This window comes from Syngnathus typhle, linkage group LG18 (genome assembly GCF_033458585.1).
Source record: "Syngnathus typhle isolate RoL2023-S1 ecotype Sweden linkage group LG18, RoL_Styp_1.0, whole genome shotgun sequence".
In the NCBI taxonomy this organism is placed as follows: domain Eukaryota; kingdom Metazoa; phylum Chordata; class Actinopteri; order Syngnathiformes; family Syngnathidae; genus Syngnathus; species Syngnathus typhle.
The window spans coordinates 6,830,339-6,846,992 of NC_083755.1; the positions used below are offsets into that span (position 1 = coordinate 6,830,339).

Below are 16,654 nucleotides of genomic sequence, written 5' to 3' on the forward strand. Positions count from 1 at the left end.
AAATACAGGTTTTACGATGGGAAATCAATCAAAGGACAAAAAAAAGTGTGCAGTGAGGGATCATCAAGCAAATTATGGGATTTAATTTACGCTAATATGATTATTGACAGTGATATTAGAACAATTCGAGGCACATCCACTAGAGGGCAGTAGTTACAATTCACATGAGTATCTTATTAATACAGTAGTAAAAACACTGGGTTGGCTTCAAAGCATATAAACAAAGTTTAAGTTCTAGGATTAGAATAAAATAATAAAGTGAACCTATAAAGGTTTAAAGTACCTTACTGTATTTTTGATGCACCCTGAAGATCCACTTGAAAACCAAATGTGCCAAAGTTTTTATGATTTGTATTTAGATCGATAAAGTTTTGTAAAACACACTTTTCATATTCTCGTCATAGCGTCATCACTTTCCTCCCTTCTATGTCGCCCTTGGCTACAACAACCGCACGTACACATGTGTCAACACAACAACCGCACGTACACATGTGTCAACACAACACACAAGATGAGTAGACAATTTCAGTGAAGGCGGGCTGGGTAGGGTTGGAAATGTAAAAGTTGACACACCTCTCCTTCTGCTCAAAGCATTCAGAGGAGTGTCATACCTGCACTCGCAGCAGGCATATTTTTCATTGACATAACAAGGACGTTGTTTTTTAAGGTCCGGAATCATGCAATAGAAGTTTGTCAGCTTTGGTAAGTTTGAGGATATATTTTGAAATAGTCAGTTAGGCATGTTATGGTTGAGTTGAACATGTACAGTAATAACATATGGCGTGTCATTGAGCTATTTCTACCCAGAGGTGCTTTGACAGTATAGCAAAGAGAAATGGAAAAACATTCATGTCATTGTTGTCTTTGTACCTTAAGTGTTTGGCGGGTGGATTAGCTGGAATCAACCATGATGACGTCCACACCTTTAAAAGCAAAGACAAGAACGTGTTAAAATTTCAAAGCGGCAAAACAATCCGTGAGCCGATTGGAACCATCTACGGGAGCGATGATGTGTTTTTGTCTCATCCTTTTTGGTTTGGAAACACAGAAATGTGGAAGTACAGTGTGGATATTTTGGAACTTGTATTTTTAAAACAACAGCTTTAGGGGAAGCCTGCTTAGCTGAATGCTAGTAAACAATATAAAATGCTACTGACATGCTAATAGTTTAGCATAAACAATTGCAGGTTTGGAAGCAATGTGGAACACAAACGGTGGCGCAACACATGTTGAAGGATAATCTAACTTTACTCACTGACATATAGTGTTAATGCTCGGCGAAGAAGGACTATCCTACTTGCGGCTCAAAATCTGTCAGTCTGCATTACGCTGCCTCCAAGTGGCCTTTACCTTTTTTGTATCAATCAAAATGGCCTCAATTTGAACGCTGTGGACTTTAAGAAGTGGACTGGAAATTGAAACAAGTCCCCCAAAATATGAGGTGAGGGTCTTGGTAATTTCACAGCAATGTCTGTGAAAAGTGCCCGGAGAAGAAAGTGTGAGCGATACTAATGAGTGAGCAATACCAGCAATTCTAGTGCGGTGCTGATGATCACCAAAAATAGGGTGGATGGGAAAATACTGTGATGCCGTCGGACCGGTTGTGCCACTCACGGCGCGTGTGCGGTATCAGACCTGGTGACAGAATCATTAAGAGATGCGAGAGAAGCGACTGGGGGAATCCAGTTTGCAGCGTGGAAGATATGAATGAATCAATGACGTCGGTTAAAACAATCCATTTTTTTGTAGTTGTGTATTGTTATGCAAAAGCCACCAGTGCCAAATACAGACGGGATTTCCAAGTGGAACACGAGATGCTTTCAAGTTCAAATTTCCTCAGGACATTCATTTATTTTTGTCTTTATTAACTGTTCATTGTTTTGCCACCAAATGGAAAATGTATTGATGCTTCGAAAAAGTAACACTTTGACGCCGTTTTGTTGATACCGAGGAACTAGTTTTGGCTCGGAGCCCAATTAAACAGACCCTTAAATGACTCTTACGTAACAATGTTCTCATTCTTAGCCAATGACACGTGAATAGAAGGACAAAGGATGACCAACATCAAACGCTATTTTGTCAAGGTAAGTCTTATCACACAAGTCTCCATGTGAGATTGTGTACGGAATGACTCATTTGTCCTTTCTGATGTTTGTCCAGCACCTGATCACCTTCTCCCTCCAGAGAGGAGATGTGAAGACCGTGGAGGAGGCCCAGTCTCGTCTCCTCCAGCTAGCTCGGGGCAACAAGTTGTGGAGTCAACACATGCTACTGGATCTCGGCTCTGATGCCGTTTATCTCAGAGACATTCAGACTAAGGCGGGTAGATAAAACATTCGAGTTTGGCTGAGTTATCTTACGCTAGATGTGCGAAACCGTACTTAGAGAACAAAGCCCCGCAAGTTCTAAATCGATTAAACCGAGCACGGGGCTTACCTTTCCAAGCGTTGCAGGTGGAACTTTTTTTTACACAGCTTCCGAAATGGCAACGAGGCTGTAAATAACAACAACAAAAATGTCCCCTTAAGATTATTATTTTGGTATGCAGGAGGAACTGGAGAAGTATTACTTGGACTCCATCTTCCGCTGCGAGTCGGTTAACGGCGAGGAGCTCTTCCCGTCGGTCCTTCTCCTGGTGTGCCAAAGCCCCAATGAGAAGAAACCAGATGTCCTCTTCTTCGGCTGTGAGAACACGAAGGTGCGTAGCATTAAAAGGCCAGCGTGTTTTCAGCTGAGCGGCTCAGGTTTTTATTTTTAGTTTTGCATCCGCGCAGGCAGAGCAACTCTGCGACAACATCACGAAGGCCGTTTCCAAATCGGGCCAGAGTAAGACCGGTTCTGATTCAATCAGGTACAGTCAATCATCTTGTCTAAATGTCCTCACGAGTGTAATCATTCTCATTTCTTCTGGTAATGAACAGCAACAATTGGATTTAAAGGTTAATTTGACTTCCCGCAAGGTGCACGCTAGCCAAGCCTGTTTGGAAGAAGAAGAAGAAGAAGAAAAAAAAAAAACGACCGTAAAACCTATTTTTAGACCGTACCCAGTGTGATTGAGACTGTTGTGGTTACCCATTGTGCTTAGGGGTCAGTGAAGAGCGAGACAAAAAGAGCTCACCTCCTGCCGCCATTATGCTGACTCAAAGCGGCGCTACAGTTTCCGTCGGTGCGCGTGCGCCGGAGAGGGAGGGCAGTGTAAACAGCTGTAAGGGAGCAACCTGTTCTACCGGTTCGCACATAACTGGAGAAGGTGTGACAGAGACAGCTCGGCCATTGTGGAGAAAGGCGCAAGTTGCAGTGGAGAGGATGACCTCGCAGTAGTTTCAGGGTGCTTGGTTTTGGATTACCCTCTGAGATATTTTCAAAAGACAAGCAGAGGGACTCGTTAACCGGGTAAGAAAGATTGACGCGGTTACTTCCGGGTAGGGAAGTTATTCAAATGAGGGAAGTGATTTCTGGTAGTTATTTGCATCCACCCTGCACGAAGACGACCAAAGATAGAGCTAACTATTCTTTTGCCTTTTAAATGGCATGCGTACTTTTGAGTTGATAATAGTGACTCCCAATCAGTCTTGTGAGGCACTGGCCCCAATATTGTAATTGATTTACTAAAAACAAAGAGCGCCGGTTAATTAATACCAGCGGCATATCGGTACAGAGCAGAAATTCCACATAACCTGTGTATCCACCTCTTGTCATTCAGAGAACATAAAGGTCATAATGGGTTTGTACATTTGTGAGGAAACTGAGAAGACATGAGCATTATGTTAGTTAATATATATATTTATTTTTTTATGTCACCTATGTGCCTCAGCTCAGTCAAGGTTGTTGTCGGAACTCTGTGTGAATATACGCAAAAATCACGGAATGCCGAGTCAGCAGCCACCACGGTTGTCAAGTTTTAATGCTTCCCTTCTCCCCCCCCCTCCTCCTCCGAAGGTTTTCCCACGACGACGCAGACATGATCGACCCCTACGGCATTCCGAGCCATCCGATCGCGCACGCTCCCAACGCCCCGCCAATCAACCCCCCGCCTTACCCCGGACCAAGAGGTCAGAAAGGCATCTTCATTCATACTGGTTCAGGTGATACTGGAACGGTAAAATGGAAGCGAATGAATGACATCATCTGACCTCTCTCACGGCAGCCAACGGCGGCCCAGACGTGTCCTTGCTTCGAGCCGAGCGAGAAGTGGTACGCCTCCGCCTTTTTTCAGGACAGTCTCGTCTCGGGACACACTTTGAAAGAGCCACTTTGTCTCCTCCAGGACATCCTCAATCACTGCTTCGATGACATCGAGAGTTTCATGTCCAAGCTGCAGCAGACCGCCGAGGCCGCCATCGTGCTCAACCAGCGGAAGAAGAAGAAGAAAAGCAAAAAGCAGAGCGCTGAAGGTAAAATGACTCGGATTTGCTTCATCGGTCGCTATTTTAGTATTTTGGTTTGCCATTTCTGATTATCTGTTCAAGCAGAAGATCTGCTCACGGTGAAAGCCAGGCCGCCACCCGAAGAGGAGTTTGTCGATATCTTCCAGAAATTCAAATATTGCTTCAGTCTATTGGTCTGTATTCCACCAAGTCTATTTCTTCTTTTTTGCTTGCTTTTTGATCGGCGTGTTCTTCGGCGTAGGCCCGTTTGAAATCAACCATAGCCAATCCTTCCTCTGAGGACCTTGTTCATCACGTATTTAAACCTTTGGATATGGTGAGTGCATCATCCTCAAACTTGACTGTACATAACATTATAATTTATTTGGATTAGTATATATATATATATATATATATATATATATAATTAGGATCTAATTATAATACCTATAATACCTGCAAGAGAATTATCGTTTTAATTGCCGAGTATGTGCGTGAAACACACAAGCAATTTGCCTCTGGCTGTTGCTCACGTGTTAGTGCCGCAGTAGTGTATGTGCAGACTATATACTGTTCTGCAAACTACATAAGAGATGTAAGCGAACGAGATAAAGCTACGGAGATGACACATTTCATGTGCTAAGCAAAAATAACAAATTGTCGTAACCTTTGCCCGAGCGTGATTCATGCTATTATTCACTAATGCTATATATTTAGCCGCTAGTGCGTAATTGTATGAAAAGAGTGTTCGTGTGTGAACCTAGCGTGGCGCTTATCAGAGCGTGCATGTGAACAGTGGTTTGTTTGTCTTATCTGGGTGTGTCCAGATGGTGAAGACGACAGGGGGGCCGGCTCTGGCCGCCTCTGTGTCCAGCCCCGCCTTGACCGGCGCTGCCGTGTCGTTGCTGCAAGAGAACCTGAACGTGGAGGAGAGGACACTGTGGACGTCCTTGGGTCCAAATTGGACGCACGCTCGGTGGGTGCAGCCTGCCGTCCGCCGTCGGAGGCTGATGAGGGCCAAAGCAGGGAGATTATTCATTTGGAGTTTGGGGATAGAAATAAAGTGCCTTGAGATAAGAATTTTATTACCGCAAATCTTTTCCCATTGACTGGAAAGGGTCCTTCTGGTGTGCAACCCTTGGCCAGCTGGGGGCGCTATACACAGGCATGCAGATAAAATAACTATCTTTCACAAATACGACAACTAAGGTGAATTTATGATACCAATTCTCTTTGTATGGCATCAGCTCGGAGCTCAGAGGGCCCATCGCTCCATACACGCCTGTGTTCCTGGACGGCTGGAAGCCCGACAAGTTCTGGGCGGACGGGCAGGTCTGGGAGGATCCGGTGGAGTCGCAGCACGCGCATGAAGCCCTCCGTCTCAAACAAGAGGTACAGAATGCTGCGTAAGGCTTATGTGCACTGAGTTTAGAAGAGTTTGAGATGTTGTGTCCTAAATATTTTATGACCTACGTGGGCATTATAAGCCTTGTCACCACCATCCATCTTTACTTTCCACAACGTCATCTGTTTTTGACAGCAGGAGCAACAGCAGCTCAACAGCCACATCGGTGATGACGTGTAAGTCCACCAAGACGTGACTTGGCGATCTGCAAAATAATTTGCAAAAAAATCTCATGTCATCATCCCCCCCCCCCCCCCTGACAGAGACACGGGAGGCTCTCCCGAGTCTGAAAAAGTCTACAGCTGCAGTTATGACTTCATCGCCAGGAACAACACTGAGCTTTCAGTGCAACAAGGGGAGACGCTTGAGGTACTTTGAACACCGGCGCAGAGCCCACCACTCAAGTTGCTCACCATCTGGCGGTTCCGTTTTCTCTTTGACAGGTGCTGGAGTCATCCAAGCGCTGGTGGAAATGCCGCAATCGCTTCAACCAAGTGGGCTTCGTTCCCTTCAACATCCTGGAGCCAGTTACTCACGCGGAGAGTCCCGTCACTGGCAAGCCGCCCACAGTAAGGCCTTGACGTAAACACGATGTAATCGCTCCCTAGGAATTTTAGCGAATGACACTCTCATACCTGATGAGTAAGACTGTGACGTCACACCAAATATTCCTTAGATCCCCCAGGCTCCGCCCCCGCCTCCGATGGCCAAGACTTTCACCCCAGCCGCACCCGGCCAGCCCATTGCGCGCCCGAACCTCTCCGCACGTGTTCCGCAGAGTATGCCCACCTACGGCCAGCATGGTCCTGCAGCAGAGGACGATAAAGGTAGATGTCATGTTAGGGGAAACCTTCGGCGCCCACTGATGTGCATTGTCGTTTCCAGTTATGTTGGTGAATGACGAGCTGCTACTGAGGCTGACGAACGGAAAGGCCATCAACAGCAAGCCTCTGATCATCCCTCGATCGGCAGAAACCTCCCTTCCTCTCGACTACCATTCCACACCCGAGGAAGTGGCGTCTTGGCTCGCTGGGAAAGGCTTCAGTGAACCGTGAGTGATTTTTTTTATACAGTTGGTTTTGCTTTGGCGCTATCTGGTGGCCACTTAGAACCATAGCCCTGGAAAAAAAAATAAAAAAACAGGCATGGCAGCTCACCTGAATTCTTGTGCTCCCTCAGGACGGTGACGTGTTTGGGGGTCCTGACAGGCGCTCAACTCTTCTCGCTCAGCAAGGATGAGTTGCGCGAAGTTATTCCAGATGAAGGAACTCGGGTGTACAGCCAAATGGCGGTGCAGCGAGCACTGCTGGAGGTGACCTGGAATTTATTCCCTGCACATTATCTACATTGCTTCTTGGTCCTAATGGCATCCGTTGTTTCTCCCACCTCACCCGCAGGATGCTCGGAGGGCCACGGAGCTGGAGGCTGTCATGGAGAAGCAGAAAATGAAGGTGGATCTGAAATTGGAGAGTAGCACATTGTGAGCGGAGGCCTCACAGATGGACTTTATAGCATAGCATCATTATTATAATATATACAGTACATACCTGAAAATAGCGTGCTGCCAAGCTCCTGCCTGTGAAGATCACTGTGCCACATTTCTGTTTTGTATTTGACGCAAGTATATATATCGCTAACTTATATAGTTCAATGTAGATTTTACCGTTAATTGACTAATATTGAGCAAATTAAATGCAAGACTTTATTCAAATGCATTGAAAAGTACACTCTCATGACCAACACTTTGTAAGAATAACACGAGAAGCTCTTTCTCTGACACAACTGACAGATTTTACTGTCTGAACCCAATCTACTCAAATTCTAGTGTTAGGAAAGCAACCCAGCATTGTTTTGGGGCACATAAGAAATGATCAAAATGCAATAATGCCTTTAATATGATTTCATTGAGAACAGATTTTTTTTTTTTAATGAACCCCAGAGGAACCAGATGACACCTTTGTAAACCGACGCAGCCGTTACAATCTGTTTCCATGTAATTACAAAGCAGTTTATTTCTTTTAAATGGCGTGGACAACATTTCCGCTTCACTTGCCGACACCAACTCAAATGAACTTTCTATAAACGGTGAATGTTTGGATTTTTAAATCAGTTAACAAAAGACTAACTCGCAAACATTTCCAACCATTTTTTTTTTTTAACCCCCGCTCGACCACTTTTTAATTTACTCAGTAGGTACTGCCCCCCTTGAAAAGAAATTAGACTACACTGGAGGAGAAAACATGGTTGAGGTGTGAAGGGACTCAAGGGTGTTTCTAAAAATTTGAACGAAAGAACAGTAAACTAAAGCACACATTACACAGTCAGATCCTGTATCATAAAAGAAACGAATTAAAATAATATTGACAAATGTATGAGGTCTCTGACGTCACTGTTCATTGGATAAAGGAAGGCCACCAAATTACGGAGGTGTAACAAAAGGTGGCTTGACATATGAAAAATGTAATATTGAATGGAGATTTTTTGGTGAGTCAAAGTAAAGAAAAACGAGTCTAAGGGACTATAAGAACACAAACGGACAACAAGGTGGTGGGTGTTATGTGAGATGGACGTTGGCCTTCACGGGTCTTCTCTGTCATCTGCTCTGCGAGAGTCCGACCGGCCGTTGACGCCGTCCCGCCGCTCGCGGCCTTGCGACTTGTCTCTGGACGAGTGCTCGCGGTCTCTGGATGACCTGCCAGCAAAGGATTTTAATAGTTGGCCACCAACCTCAAAAAGATCATTAAAAGTTGAGATGGGTCGTACTTATGTCTGGAGCCGTGCTCGTGGCTGTGACGTTGGCCTCGGGAGCGGGACCTCTGTCGCCTCTTCCTGTCCCTGGAGCGAGAGCGCGAGCGGCGCTTGTCTCGGGACGAGGAGCGCGAGCGGCGCCTCCTCCGGTCGCGAGAACCAGACCTAAAAAAAAGACGTTTGAGAACAAGCCATTCCTGTCCAAGCGGGATTTCTTGGAGTCGCTTACCTTTTATGTTCCCTGCTGCGGGATCTCGTCCTAGAAAGAGAACACAAAGAAGTTCAAGAAGAATAAAGTCTACAAAAAGCGCAAAGCCATTGTAACATTGCCTGCCGCACACTCCCTTACCGCTTTTTCATCTTTTCCTCCTTCTCCCTTTCTTCCCGTCTCTTGAGCCGATCCTGGTTTCGCTTTTCCTGCTTGTCCACAACGGTTTTCTGATGACGAGAAAAGTTGTGACTTCATGAAAGGAGTCTTCTTGAGTAACGTGAAGAGCTTCACGGGCACACACACGCACCTTGAGCTGGTCCAGCTTCTCTCTGATCTGGATGAAGCCCAGGTGGAGCTTGCCGCCAAAGTGGTCGGCCAGACGGCGGTCATTGTCGTGGAGGCCCAGATACGCCGAGCACACCTCGCAAACGCGAAGCTTTTGCTGTTGGAAACTGGAGGCCGGCATGGAGTTTCTGTATTCCTCCTGGAAGACGACGCAAAGATGGGAACGGGGGAGCGGAAGCATAGACTCATATCAGTTGATTTATTGTAAAACATGCATTTGATTTGAAAACCGCCACGGCCTCACCTCTGCATCCTTCTTCCTACTGCGGACCTTCTCCACTTCCTGTAGCACCTTCTGGGATTCCTCCACGTTTCCCTCTGCTCCGAGTTGCTCGGCCTTTGCCAGGAGCTTTCCAATTTCCTCGTTCAACTCGTGGACCTTCTCCGCCTGAGGCACCCATTAACAGCAGCTTGAGTAAGACTGACAAAACCTGACACCGCACAACTTTTTTTTTTTTTTTTTAAACCAACCTTGGCTGCCACTTCAGCACTGATCTCCTCTTGAGTCTCGGCCAGACGTTTCTTGGCCAGTTCCGTTCTGCGGTCGCAGTCAGCGATGAAGGACTCTAAGTGATCGACGGCCTTTGGAAGGAGAAGAGCCACAGGTCGGTCATATTGTAAAACGGAACAAAAGAAACAAGACGTGCGCGGAGTTATTTTCCTTGTGGCGACACGTCACTTACATCCAGCTCAAAAAAGAGCTCTCGCTCCTTGGAGGCAATTTCATAGTCTGCTCGAAGCGCCAGGTCGTGGATCTTGGTGCACTCTCCCAGGTCCATGCGCTAAATATACAACATGCAAGCTGAAGAATAAATGTAAACTGGGCGTGACAATAAAAATCTCGACACTCACGGTTCCAGACAGGATGTCATGCGGACAGCAGTCGAGGAGGTGACTTTTGCAGACTCGCTCGTCCGAGTACTTGACCCTCTGCCGCGTCTCGTCCCCTGAAAGAGTCCAGAAGGCATCCTGTGAGAAGAACCTCATGTACTAATAAGGGCCAAGCCTCAGCTTATCTGACTTCCTCTTTTACAATGTATAGCACCCGTGTCACAATAGCTGCCTTTGCTCGGTCTGAGCCCAAAACTACCACAAGAACGTCGTCTTGGTCATTAGCGTGTCAAATGAGTAATTCATGAAGAAACTTTGCCTCTGTTGGCGTAAGTGTGAAGTTACACGAGGCAATGTGTGGCCTCATTGCGACTTACCCAGGCCTCAAAGATTCTATCACAAGAGCAGAACCTCAAGTCTCAGTTGAGCTTGTTTTAAGGCTCTGTGTCCTCATGGGCATCATTCGGTATGTTTTACGTGGCACGTCAACACACAGGTTACAAATGCAAATCACGTATTCCCGGCCGAGCCATTTACAGACATGAAACATTGACAGAAAGTAGGTTTATACACACTGCGATCTGCACCACATACTGTACCCTTCTGCATCTTCAAGCCTTCAGCTGCAGAATTTTAAACCGGCTGTGGGAAAGTAAAAAAGGGAACAGTTTTCTTGCCAAACCTGTGGTAAGAAGTTGGGAGTCATACAAGAGTCAGAGCGGAAATGACGTGTGTAAAGTGTTTGTCTCGTCTGAGTAAAAAAATAAATAAAAAAAAAAAGATGTCAACTGGTTTCTGCTGAGAAGTGGGGTTTTCTTAAGTGTTCATTCAGCGTGACCAGATAGCAGCTTAGCACTACACCAAATTTCATACCTTAAAAAAAAAAAAAACAGGCTACAATGACTTCCGATAGGCAAACATATACTGTTTGGATATTGATCATAACAGCTTTAAAAATTATGTGTGACTCACGGCTCGATGAACATGAGGCTTTTCTGCAACTCCTTTGCAGATTGATGTAGGCTGGCAAAGATACACTGAACCTTAATGAATAAAATAAAGGGGCCACAATTGTTCAGTTTGTATGCAACATAGGCATGGGAAGAATTTGCTGATAATTTCATCACACGCACACACACACACATTCATTAACACTTAGGACGACAACCCACGTGTGTGACTGTTAGGGTGAATCTCCATTTTAATAACGCAGGCCAGCAATGTGCTTTAAGCCTACTGTGAGACTCGGCGAGAAATTTCTGTGGTGATGTTTGTATCCAAATGGTGGATAAATCCATTTTTATTTCATTTCAATCTGACGCAAAATCCGATGCTACACTGGTATCCTTCATCGGCTTGATAGAAACTAACAATGTTTCTTTGTGACCAACTACCAGATGTAATGGCATCATCAAGTATCTGTAATAGCTCATCAGCAAGTACTCAAGTCAAGTGTTAGCACTTGTACTCAATTCGAAACAATTAGGTCATTCGTACATTCTACTGAAGTATCTGTGACCATCTCTTGGATGGCTTTATAGAAGAATAGACCAGACCCTGTGGGTCATGAATGCTTGGTTTCTTACTTTTGTCTAGAGGTGTGCAATATAAAGAGTGTGTAGTCTATATATTTGATAGATAGATAAATAAATAGAGAAAAGATCCAAGAAAATGTCCATTAATTTCAAGGAAAATCATCATACATAATGTTATTGGAGTATAAAATCCCTATAAGGAGTAAAATCGTGACACTTTGAATCTAATGTTAACTATTTTTTACTCCATACGTTCACATTTTTGTCAGTTTTACAAGTGTTCGGTCTTTCTCGCGCTCCAACGTAAGCCAATTGAAATTAGCCATAGCCGAAAAAAACCCATAAATATATATATATAATACGGCAGGGGGTCGTTATTGATAAGTCGGTTTTATTGAAAAAGACAAGCTCCATGGATACAAACATGAAACCGTGTGACGTACGCAGGTAGACATGAAGTTGAGCCCTTGTTTGCATTCACGCAGGCCTGCCCATCACAAGCCAACACAAGCCTGCCTCACCACTGGCTCCATCTTGGCTAGCGCGCTCAAGCTAACTGGGCTAGCCTAGCATGCAAACGGCGACTCACCATCCCTCGCCGTTCCCATCAGCTGGTCCAGCAAAGCTCGCATTTGAGCTTGGGCGGACATTGTTGCGGACTCTTTCGTCGAATACTAAAAAGCGGGTAAAAAATGGTGCTCTCCAATTAATTGTAGATGTGAAAAACAGACATTCGGTCGAGCATCGCCGTTACCAGACGTTCTCGAGTTTTTTTTTTAATAGGGGAAATCACGTCAAATCCCGTGTCCAAGTTCCGCGAGATTGTCCAATAGAAGCGTGCGAGAACAGGAATATTGTCCAATCGAACTGGAGCTTGCTGTGTGTACTTCCATCCAATCATCCATCCAATCAAAACGGCGCTTTGGAACTACTTTTATTTTTGTCCGAATTTTGCTTTCAGGCAACATCTCGAAAACAGATCTACCGATTAATTGTGTAAGGCGTTGCCCTAGAAATTTACAATTTGGCAGTTTGAATTAATATGATTGACAAATATACATTATCATGAATCTTTAAGTTTTTATAATAACCGCAATAGCACGTCCTACGCGATAGACAAATTCGGGGTTAAAATACAGAGAAGAAGTGATTTTTTTTTTCCCCCTGCTTGGGTTCGAGTGACTAGCCTGTCTTTGAGCTAAACATTCGCGAGACGACGCTTGAAGGTGGGTCAAAACATATCGATTTCAACTAGATTCTCGTTTATATGACGGAACCTTTCGTGGTTACTCGTATTGCAGCTGTCGTGCGGCAAAGAAGGCAGGGAAACCTTGGCGATTTTGCTCAACAAGTTAACCAACTGTAGAAACGACAACTTTTCCAAGCTAAAAACTCCACAAAACAAGTCTCGTTGCCGTGCAGTCAATGATTTATCACCAGAGCAGCTTTTCTACTAACTAGGTATTCCAAATGTGCAATATGAAACAATTGATCTCTTGTACCCCTGTGAGTATTATAAATACTGGTTGAGCTAGTCCTAGCTTGTTGTCCTTAGAAGCATCTGGAGTAACCGGTGGCTTGCATCAATAGGCTCACATTTACAAAGGTAGACGCATCAGAAATAGCTGGAAATGCCACCTAGGCCTTGGTTATTTTTTTAATGGCAGTGTTGATGCAATGCCACAGATTGACGAAATGAATTTTGCTTGTCTCAGATTTGTGCAGTGATGCACCAATAGGACAATGGAGACGACGGACAGTCCCACTGAGGGTGATCCCCTGAAGAGCGGAGAAGACGGCGTGGAGACGGCAGCGCCGCCAGCGACAGAACTCAAGCGAGGCTGCAAGGAAGTGCTGGGGCTTTCCAAACTCACCCACTGGCGGACGGCCATCTTCTTCCTCTCCTTGTTCCTTTGCCTCACAGTGGTCTTTGCCTTCTCCTTTATTATCCCCTGCCCTGTCAGACCGCAGTATCTTGCTTCCTGGAATAGGACATTTATTGACGCGGGTGTGTATATTCTCAATTATTGATGCTATAATAATTTGGGAGTCAATGATCTTCTCTTTTGCCGTAGAAACGTATGACGTTTTAGTGTTTGAAGATACGAGCAAAGACAAGGTGAAGGATGTCCTGCTCGTGGTCAAGAGCGCCGAAGTTAGTCTGAACAATACATGCGGGAATGCGGGTAAGATGAGCTCTTATAGTCTAAACGATTGAAATGAACAATTCAAAGATGACAAATGAGAGAACAATAATTACTTTGGGATGTTTCCGCAGGTCTGCCGTCACCATGTGTGTTCATGATGGCAGTGGATGGGACAGACGGAGAAACCCTGTGGGTGCGCCCGCTGGATCCTGACTTCCACTGGGCCCAGTGTGGCCTGGACACAAAGACGAGAGAGGAATGGGACTGTCTGCTGTTCCATTCCGACCGGCTGTCAGCGCTGGATAAATCCAAAGGTAATGGTGATCACCTTTAAATGGAGAGGTTGAGTGAAAAAACAGCGGGCACTACAGCGGCTATCAATAGTCCCGTGATGTGTGTGCGTCGTCAGGTGAGGTCAGGTGGCAGCAGCCTCAGCCTCCTGGTTTGCAAAGCAGCCTGCCCGTTCTCAGTGTTCCGGATCTGGATGGGGACAAGGTCAGCGACGTAGCCTTAGTGGCATCTGACAGCACCAAGGTAAATAATATTACACTCAATGAATGTGTGTTTGTGTTCACCAACAACAGCCAACTAACTTTTTTTTTTTTCTTATACCTGTAGACTCAGCTGGTGTTCATCTCCGGGAAGACAGGCGTCCAGATTGGATCAACGGTGGCTCTGAACACCACAGAAACATCCGCTCATCTTCTCCATAAGAGTGGGGAGGGCACTGAGTATCTGCTGCTTCAAAACGGTTTGTGAATACAGTGAACTATTATTATTATTTTTCCAACACACCAACAGAATGCAAAATGACTTACCTAAGGTTTGACTAGCTGTTTGCACGCTTCTAATATTTCGGTTGTGTATTTTCCAGACACCGGCTTGTACGGACTGGCCCTGTGGAGGATTGCCAAAGAAGCCAAAGAAGGGCTTGAGGCGGGCTTCAAGGAGAAGAAACAAATGAAGAGGGAAGCCGCGGCCGCATCTGGATCGGTACCAGTTTACGAGTAAGGTGCCGCGACCGCACTTGCATGGCACGTCAGCCGTTCTCACTCGAGCGTCTTTTTATGTAGGTCTGACTTGCTGAGGCGTGTGGTGAGAACAGACACGGCGCCGTCATCCAACTTGATGCTGGTGACGGGCAGTGATGTGGTTTTAATAGATGGAAAGACACTGCAGCCTTTGTGGAAGTTCAACACCACCTCAGTCTTCAGGTGACTATTTTGTATTCATACAATACACGTGTGCGCCCTCTGGTGGTTTGCAAAAAGAATTAACTGAATTAAATGATCACACTTCCAACATTTTTTATTCCAGTAGTTTGGTTGCATTTAACAACTGTGTTATGATTAGTTTGACTCGGGTTTGAATTTGAGATAAAAAAGTACCCCCCCTCCTTCCCTCTGTGATGTCATCAATTTAGGGAGCCTGGCTTTGGTCACTTCAATAAAGACGGTGTACTTGATATTGCGCTTGAGGAGGACATGGACGATTCCACCAAGAGGGCAAGTTAAAAAAAAATGGATGTGGAACTACTTTGTGCCCCAAAGTCTCATGACAGCTAACCTCAGAACAAATAAAATTGTACTTTACCCGTTGAAGCTTGGTCAGGAATTTAACTCCTTGTTGCTCGCAGGTGGTGATCCTAGATGGGAAGTCCGGTGACGTGCTGTGGGAAGTGGAGCTCCTGTCCGGCGCCAATTCGCCTGGACCCACCTCCGTACACACCACCAACTCCATTTCCATCTTTGTGTTCTGGGGGCTGCTGCCCACTCAGGCCAACTCCTCTGTAAGTCTCCTGTGACAAAAAAAAAATCTTCACACTGCTCACTGTTAGGAAATATTTGAACTGTACGTCTTCTTTCAGGCACCCGGCGAACGTCGTTCTTACATGCTGTATCCTCTCTACTCCAACGTGCTGCTGGAGTCTGAAAAAATGACGGACCACATCGTTGCATTCAAAGGTATTGCGTTGCGTGGTGACATGTTGTCGAATGACGGTCGTCAACAGTTGTGTGTTTTTACGGCAGCAACGTTGATGGAGAGAGGACGCCACGCCGCCTTCATCCTGCTGTCGGGTCCCGAGGCCAAGGACACGGAAGGCACGGTGGTTCTCAGTAAGTGGAAGCTGAAGAGCGACGTGCCTGGGAGCAAGGTGCTCCCTGTCGGCCGCAGCGAGGCCGCCAACACGGACGACGACGACGACATCAAACAGGCCTTTAACCGACTGCGCTTCAGCGATAACTGAATCGACCGTCTGGATTTTTTGGCGCTTTTCTGTTCATTCCTCCTGTGTCAAGTGTTTGTTTTGCAGGCTGTGAATTTGCATAGATAACACTCGGTTAGCCTGATAGTGTAATTGCCTTGGCCTCTCTTCAGGAAACAGGAAAAAGCTAATTTAACCAAGTATTTTTATTACGTTTGTAACGGCAAGTCAAAAAAATAACGTATTAGGCTAACGATTCTAGGTGGTTTGTGTCTAAACTGCTGTTTTCCCTGACAGTCATGCCGCCTGCTGAGAAATCATCACAACTCTTGCTGTATTTTAACTTCTTGCACTTTCTTTCAGCAATGCAATTGTTTCTTTTCCACATATAAAATGAAACTTGATTATTGTGCAGATATATGCAATTGTTTCACACTAGTGCTTCAAAGGTTAGTGGAGGTTAATTACTGTAATATTTAATACTAGAACAGCCTTAAACGTGAACATTTCAACCTGAACTATTCCGCCGATTTGTTACAGGTCTGCTCTGTGTGGTTTGATTTTCAACATTCACTGAGGCAGTGAGTTCTTGCAGTGTGGTTGTAGCGCCTTATCAATCAGATTTACATTATATTTGAGATTTATATTCATAGGAAAATATTTGTTTTGCTGTATATTTATATTGGAATTTGTGTTTCTTTTAAGACAAGCTGGGGTTTCTCCTAAAGTTAAAATTTGTTTACTATTAAAAGGATTTGTAAACATCTGGAACGGTCTAGTGAGTCCACCCATCCCGCACACAGCTTAAAACAAGATACAATAATACTGTAAAACAATAAAGTGAACTGCGATACAGGTT

The 16,654-nt window shown here is 45.2% G+C and overlaps 3 protein-coding genes and 1 long non-coding RNA gene across 15 annotated transcripts; 2 read left to right on the top strand and 2 right to left on the bottom strand.

Moving 5' to 3' along the window:
- The first annotated feature begins 550 nt into the window (after positions 1-550).
- On the top strand, positions 551-8,144 carry LOC133142642 (epidermal growth factor receptor kinase substrate 8-like protein 1). Of its 6 annotated transcripts, none has more exons than XM_061264021.1 (20): positions 551-702; positions 2,026-2,084; positions 2,161-2,319; positions 2,549-2,698; positions 2,775-2,851; positions 3,940-4,085; positions 4,148-4,194; positions 4,268-4,394; positions 4,473-4,561; positions 4,630-4,704; positions 5,195-5,343; positions 5,485-5,532; positions 5,615-5,759; positions 5,908-5,948; positions 6,036-6,141; positions 6,216-6,341; positions 6,449-6,599; positions 6,658-6,823; positions 6,952-7,084; positions 7,170-8,144. In XM_061264021.1, the coding sequence occupies exons 2-20, from the start codon at positions 2,055-2,057 to the stop codon at positions 7,254-7,256; spliced, it is 2,052 nt and encodes a 683-aa protein (XP_061120005.1). In that variant the 5' UTR covers positions 551-702; positions 2,026-2,054; the 3' UTR covers positions 7,257-8,144. The 6 variants fall into 6 exon arrangements, with proteins under 6 accessions (XP_061120005.1, XP_061120006.1, XP_061120007.1 ...); XM_061264022.1 differs by having other exon boundaries at positions 5,911-5,948; XM_061264023.1 differs by having other exon boundaries at positions 3,940-4,052.
- On the bottom strand, positions 2,570-5,731 carry LOC133142650 (uncharacterized). Its single transcript, XR_009710229.1, has 4 exons — positions 5,592-5,731; positions 5,457-5,522; positions 4,134-5,374; positions 2,570-2,682 (listed from the first exon to the last, which is right to left on the bottom strand). It is a non-coding gene; the product is annotated as an uncharacterized LOC133142650 (long non-coding RNA).
- Positions 7,644-12,237, bottom strand: luc7l (LUC7-like (S. cerevisiae)). 6 transcript variants are annotated; one of them, XM_061264037.1, is made up of 11 exons: positions 12,032-12,191; positions 10,880-10,950; positions 9,929-10,023; positions 9,760-9,858; positions 9,548-9,658; positions 9,321-9,464; positions 9,039-9,215; positions 8,870-8,958; positions 8,750-8,779; positions 8,536-8,685; positions 7,644-8,464 (listed from the first exon to the last, which is right to left on the bottom strand). In XM_061264037.1, exons 4-11 carry the CDS (start codon positions 9,853-9,855, stop codon positions 8,350-8,352), a joined length of 912 nt encoding a protein of 303 aa, XP_061120021.1. In that variant the 5' UTR covers positions 9,856-9,858; positions 9,929-10,023; positions 10,880-10,950; positions 12,032-12,191; the 3' UTR covers positions 7,644-8,349. The 6 variants fall into 6 exon arrangements, with proteins under 6 accessions (XP_061120021.1, XP_061120019.1, XP_061120020.1 ...); XM_061264035.1 differs by having other exon boundaries at positions 9,929-10,549; positions 12,032-12,068; XM_061264036.1 differs by lacking the exon at positions 12,032-12,191 and adding an exon at positions 10,507-10,549.
- Positions 12,238-12,409: 172 nt separating this feature from the next.
- On the top strand, positions 12,410-16,566 carry fam234a (family with sequence similarity 234 member A). Of its 2 annotated transcripts, XM_061264029.1 has the most exons (13): positions 12,410-12,668; positions 12,744-12,903; positions 13,158-13,450; positions 13,518-13,628; positions 13,721-13,903; positions 13,999-14,123; positions 14,208-14,340; positions 14,464-14,596; positions 14,663-14,803; positions 15,013-15,094; positions 15,226-15,378; positions 15,457-15,553; positions 15,620-16,566. In XM_061264029.1, the coding sequence occupies exons 3-13, from the start codon at positions 13,186-13,188 to the stop codon at positions 15,835-15,837; spliced, it is 1,641 nt and encodes a 546-aa protein (XP_061120013.1). In that variant the 5' UTR covers positions 12,410-12,668; positions 12,744-12,903; positions 13,158-13,185; the 3' UTR covers positions 15,838-16,566. The 2 variants fall into 2 exon arrangements, with proteins under 2 accessions (XP_061120013.1, XP_061120012.1); XM_061264028.1 differs by lacking the exon at positions 12,744-12,903 and having other exon boundaries at positions 12,411-12,668.
- Positions 16,567-16,654: the final 88 nt, after the last annotated feature.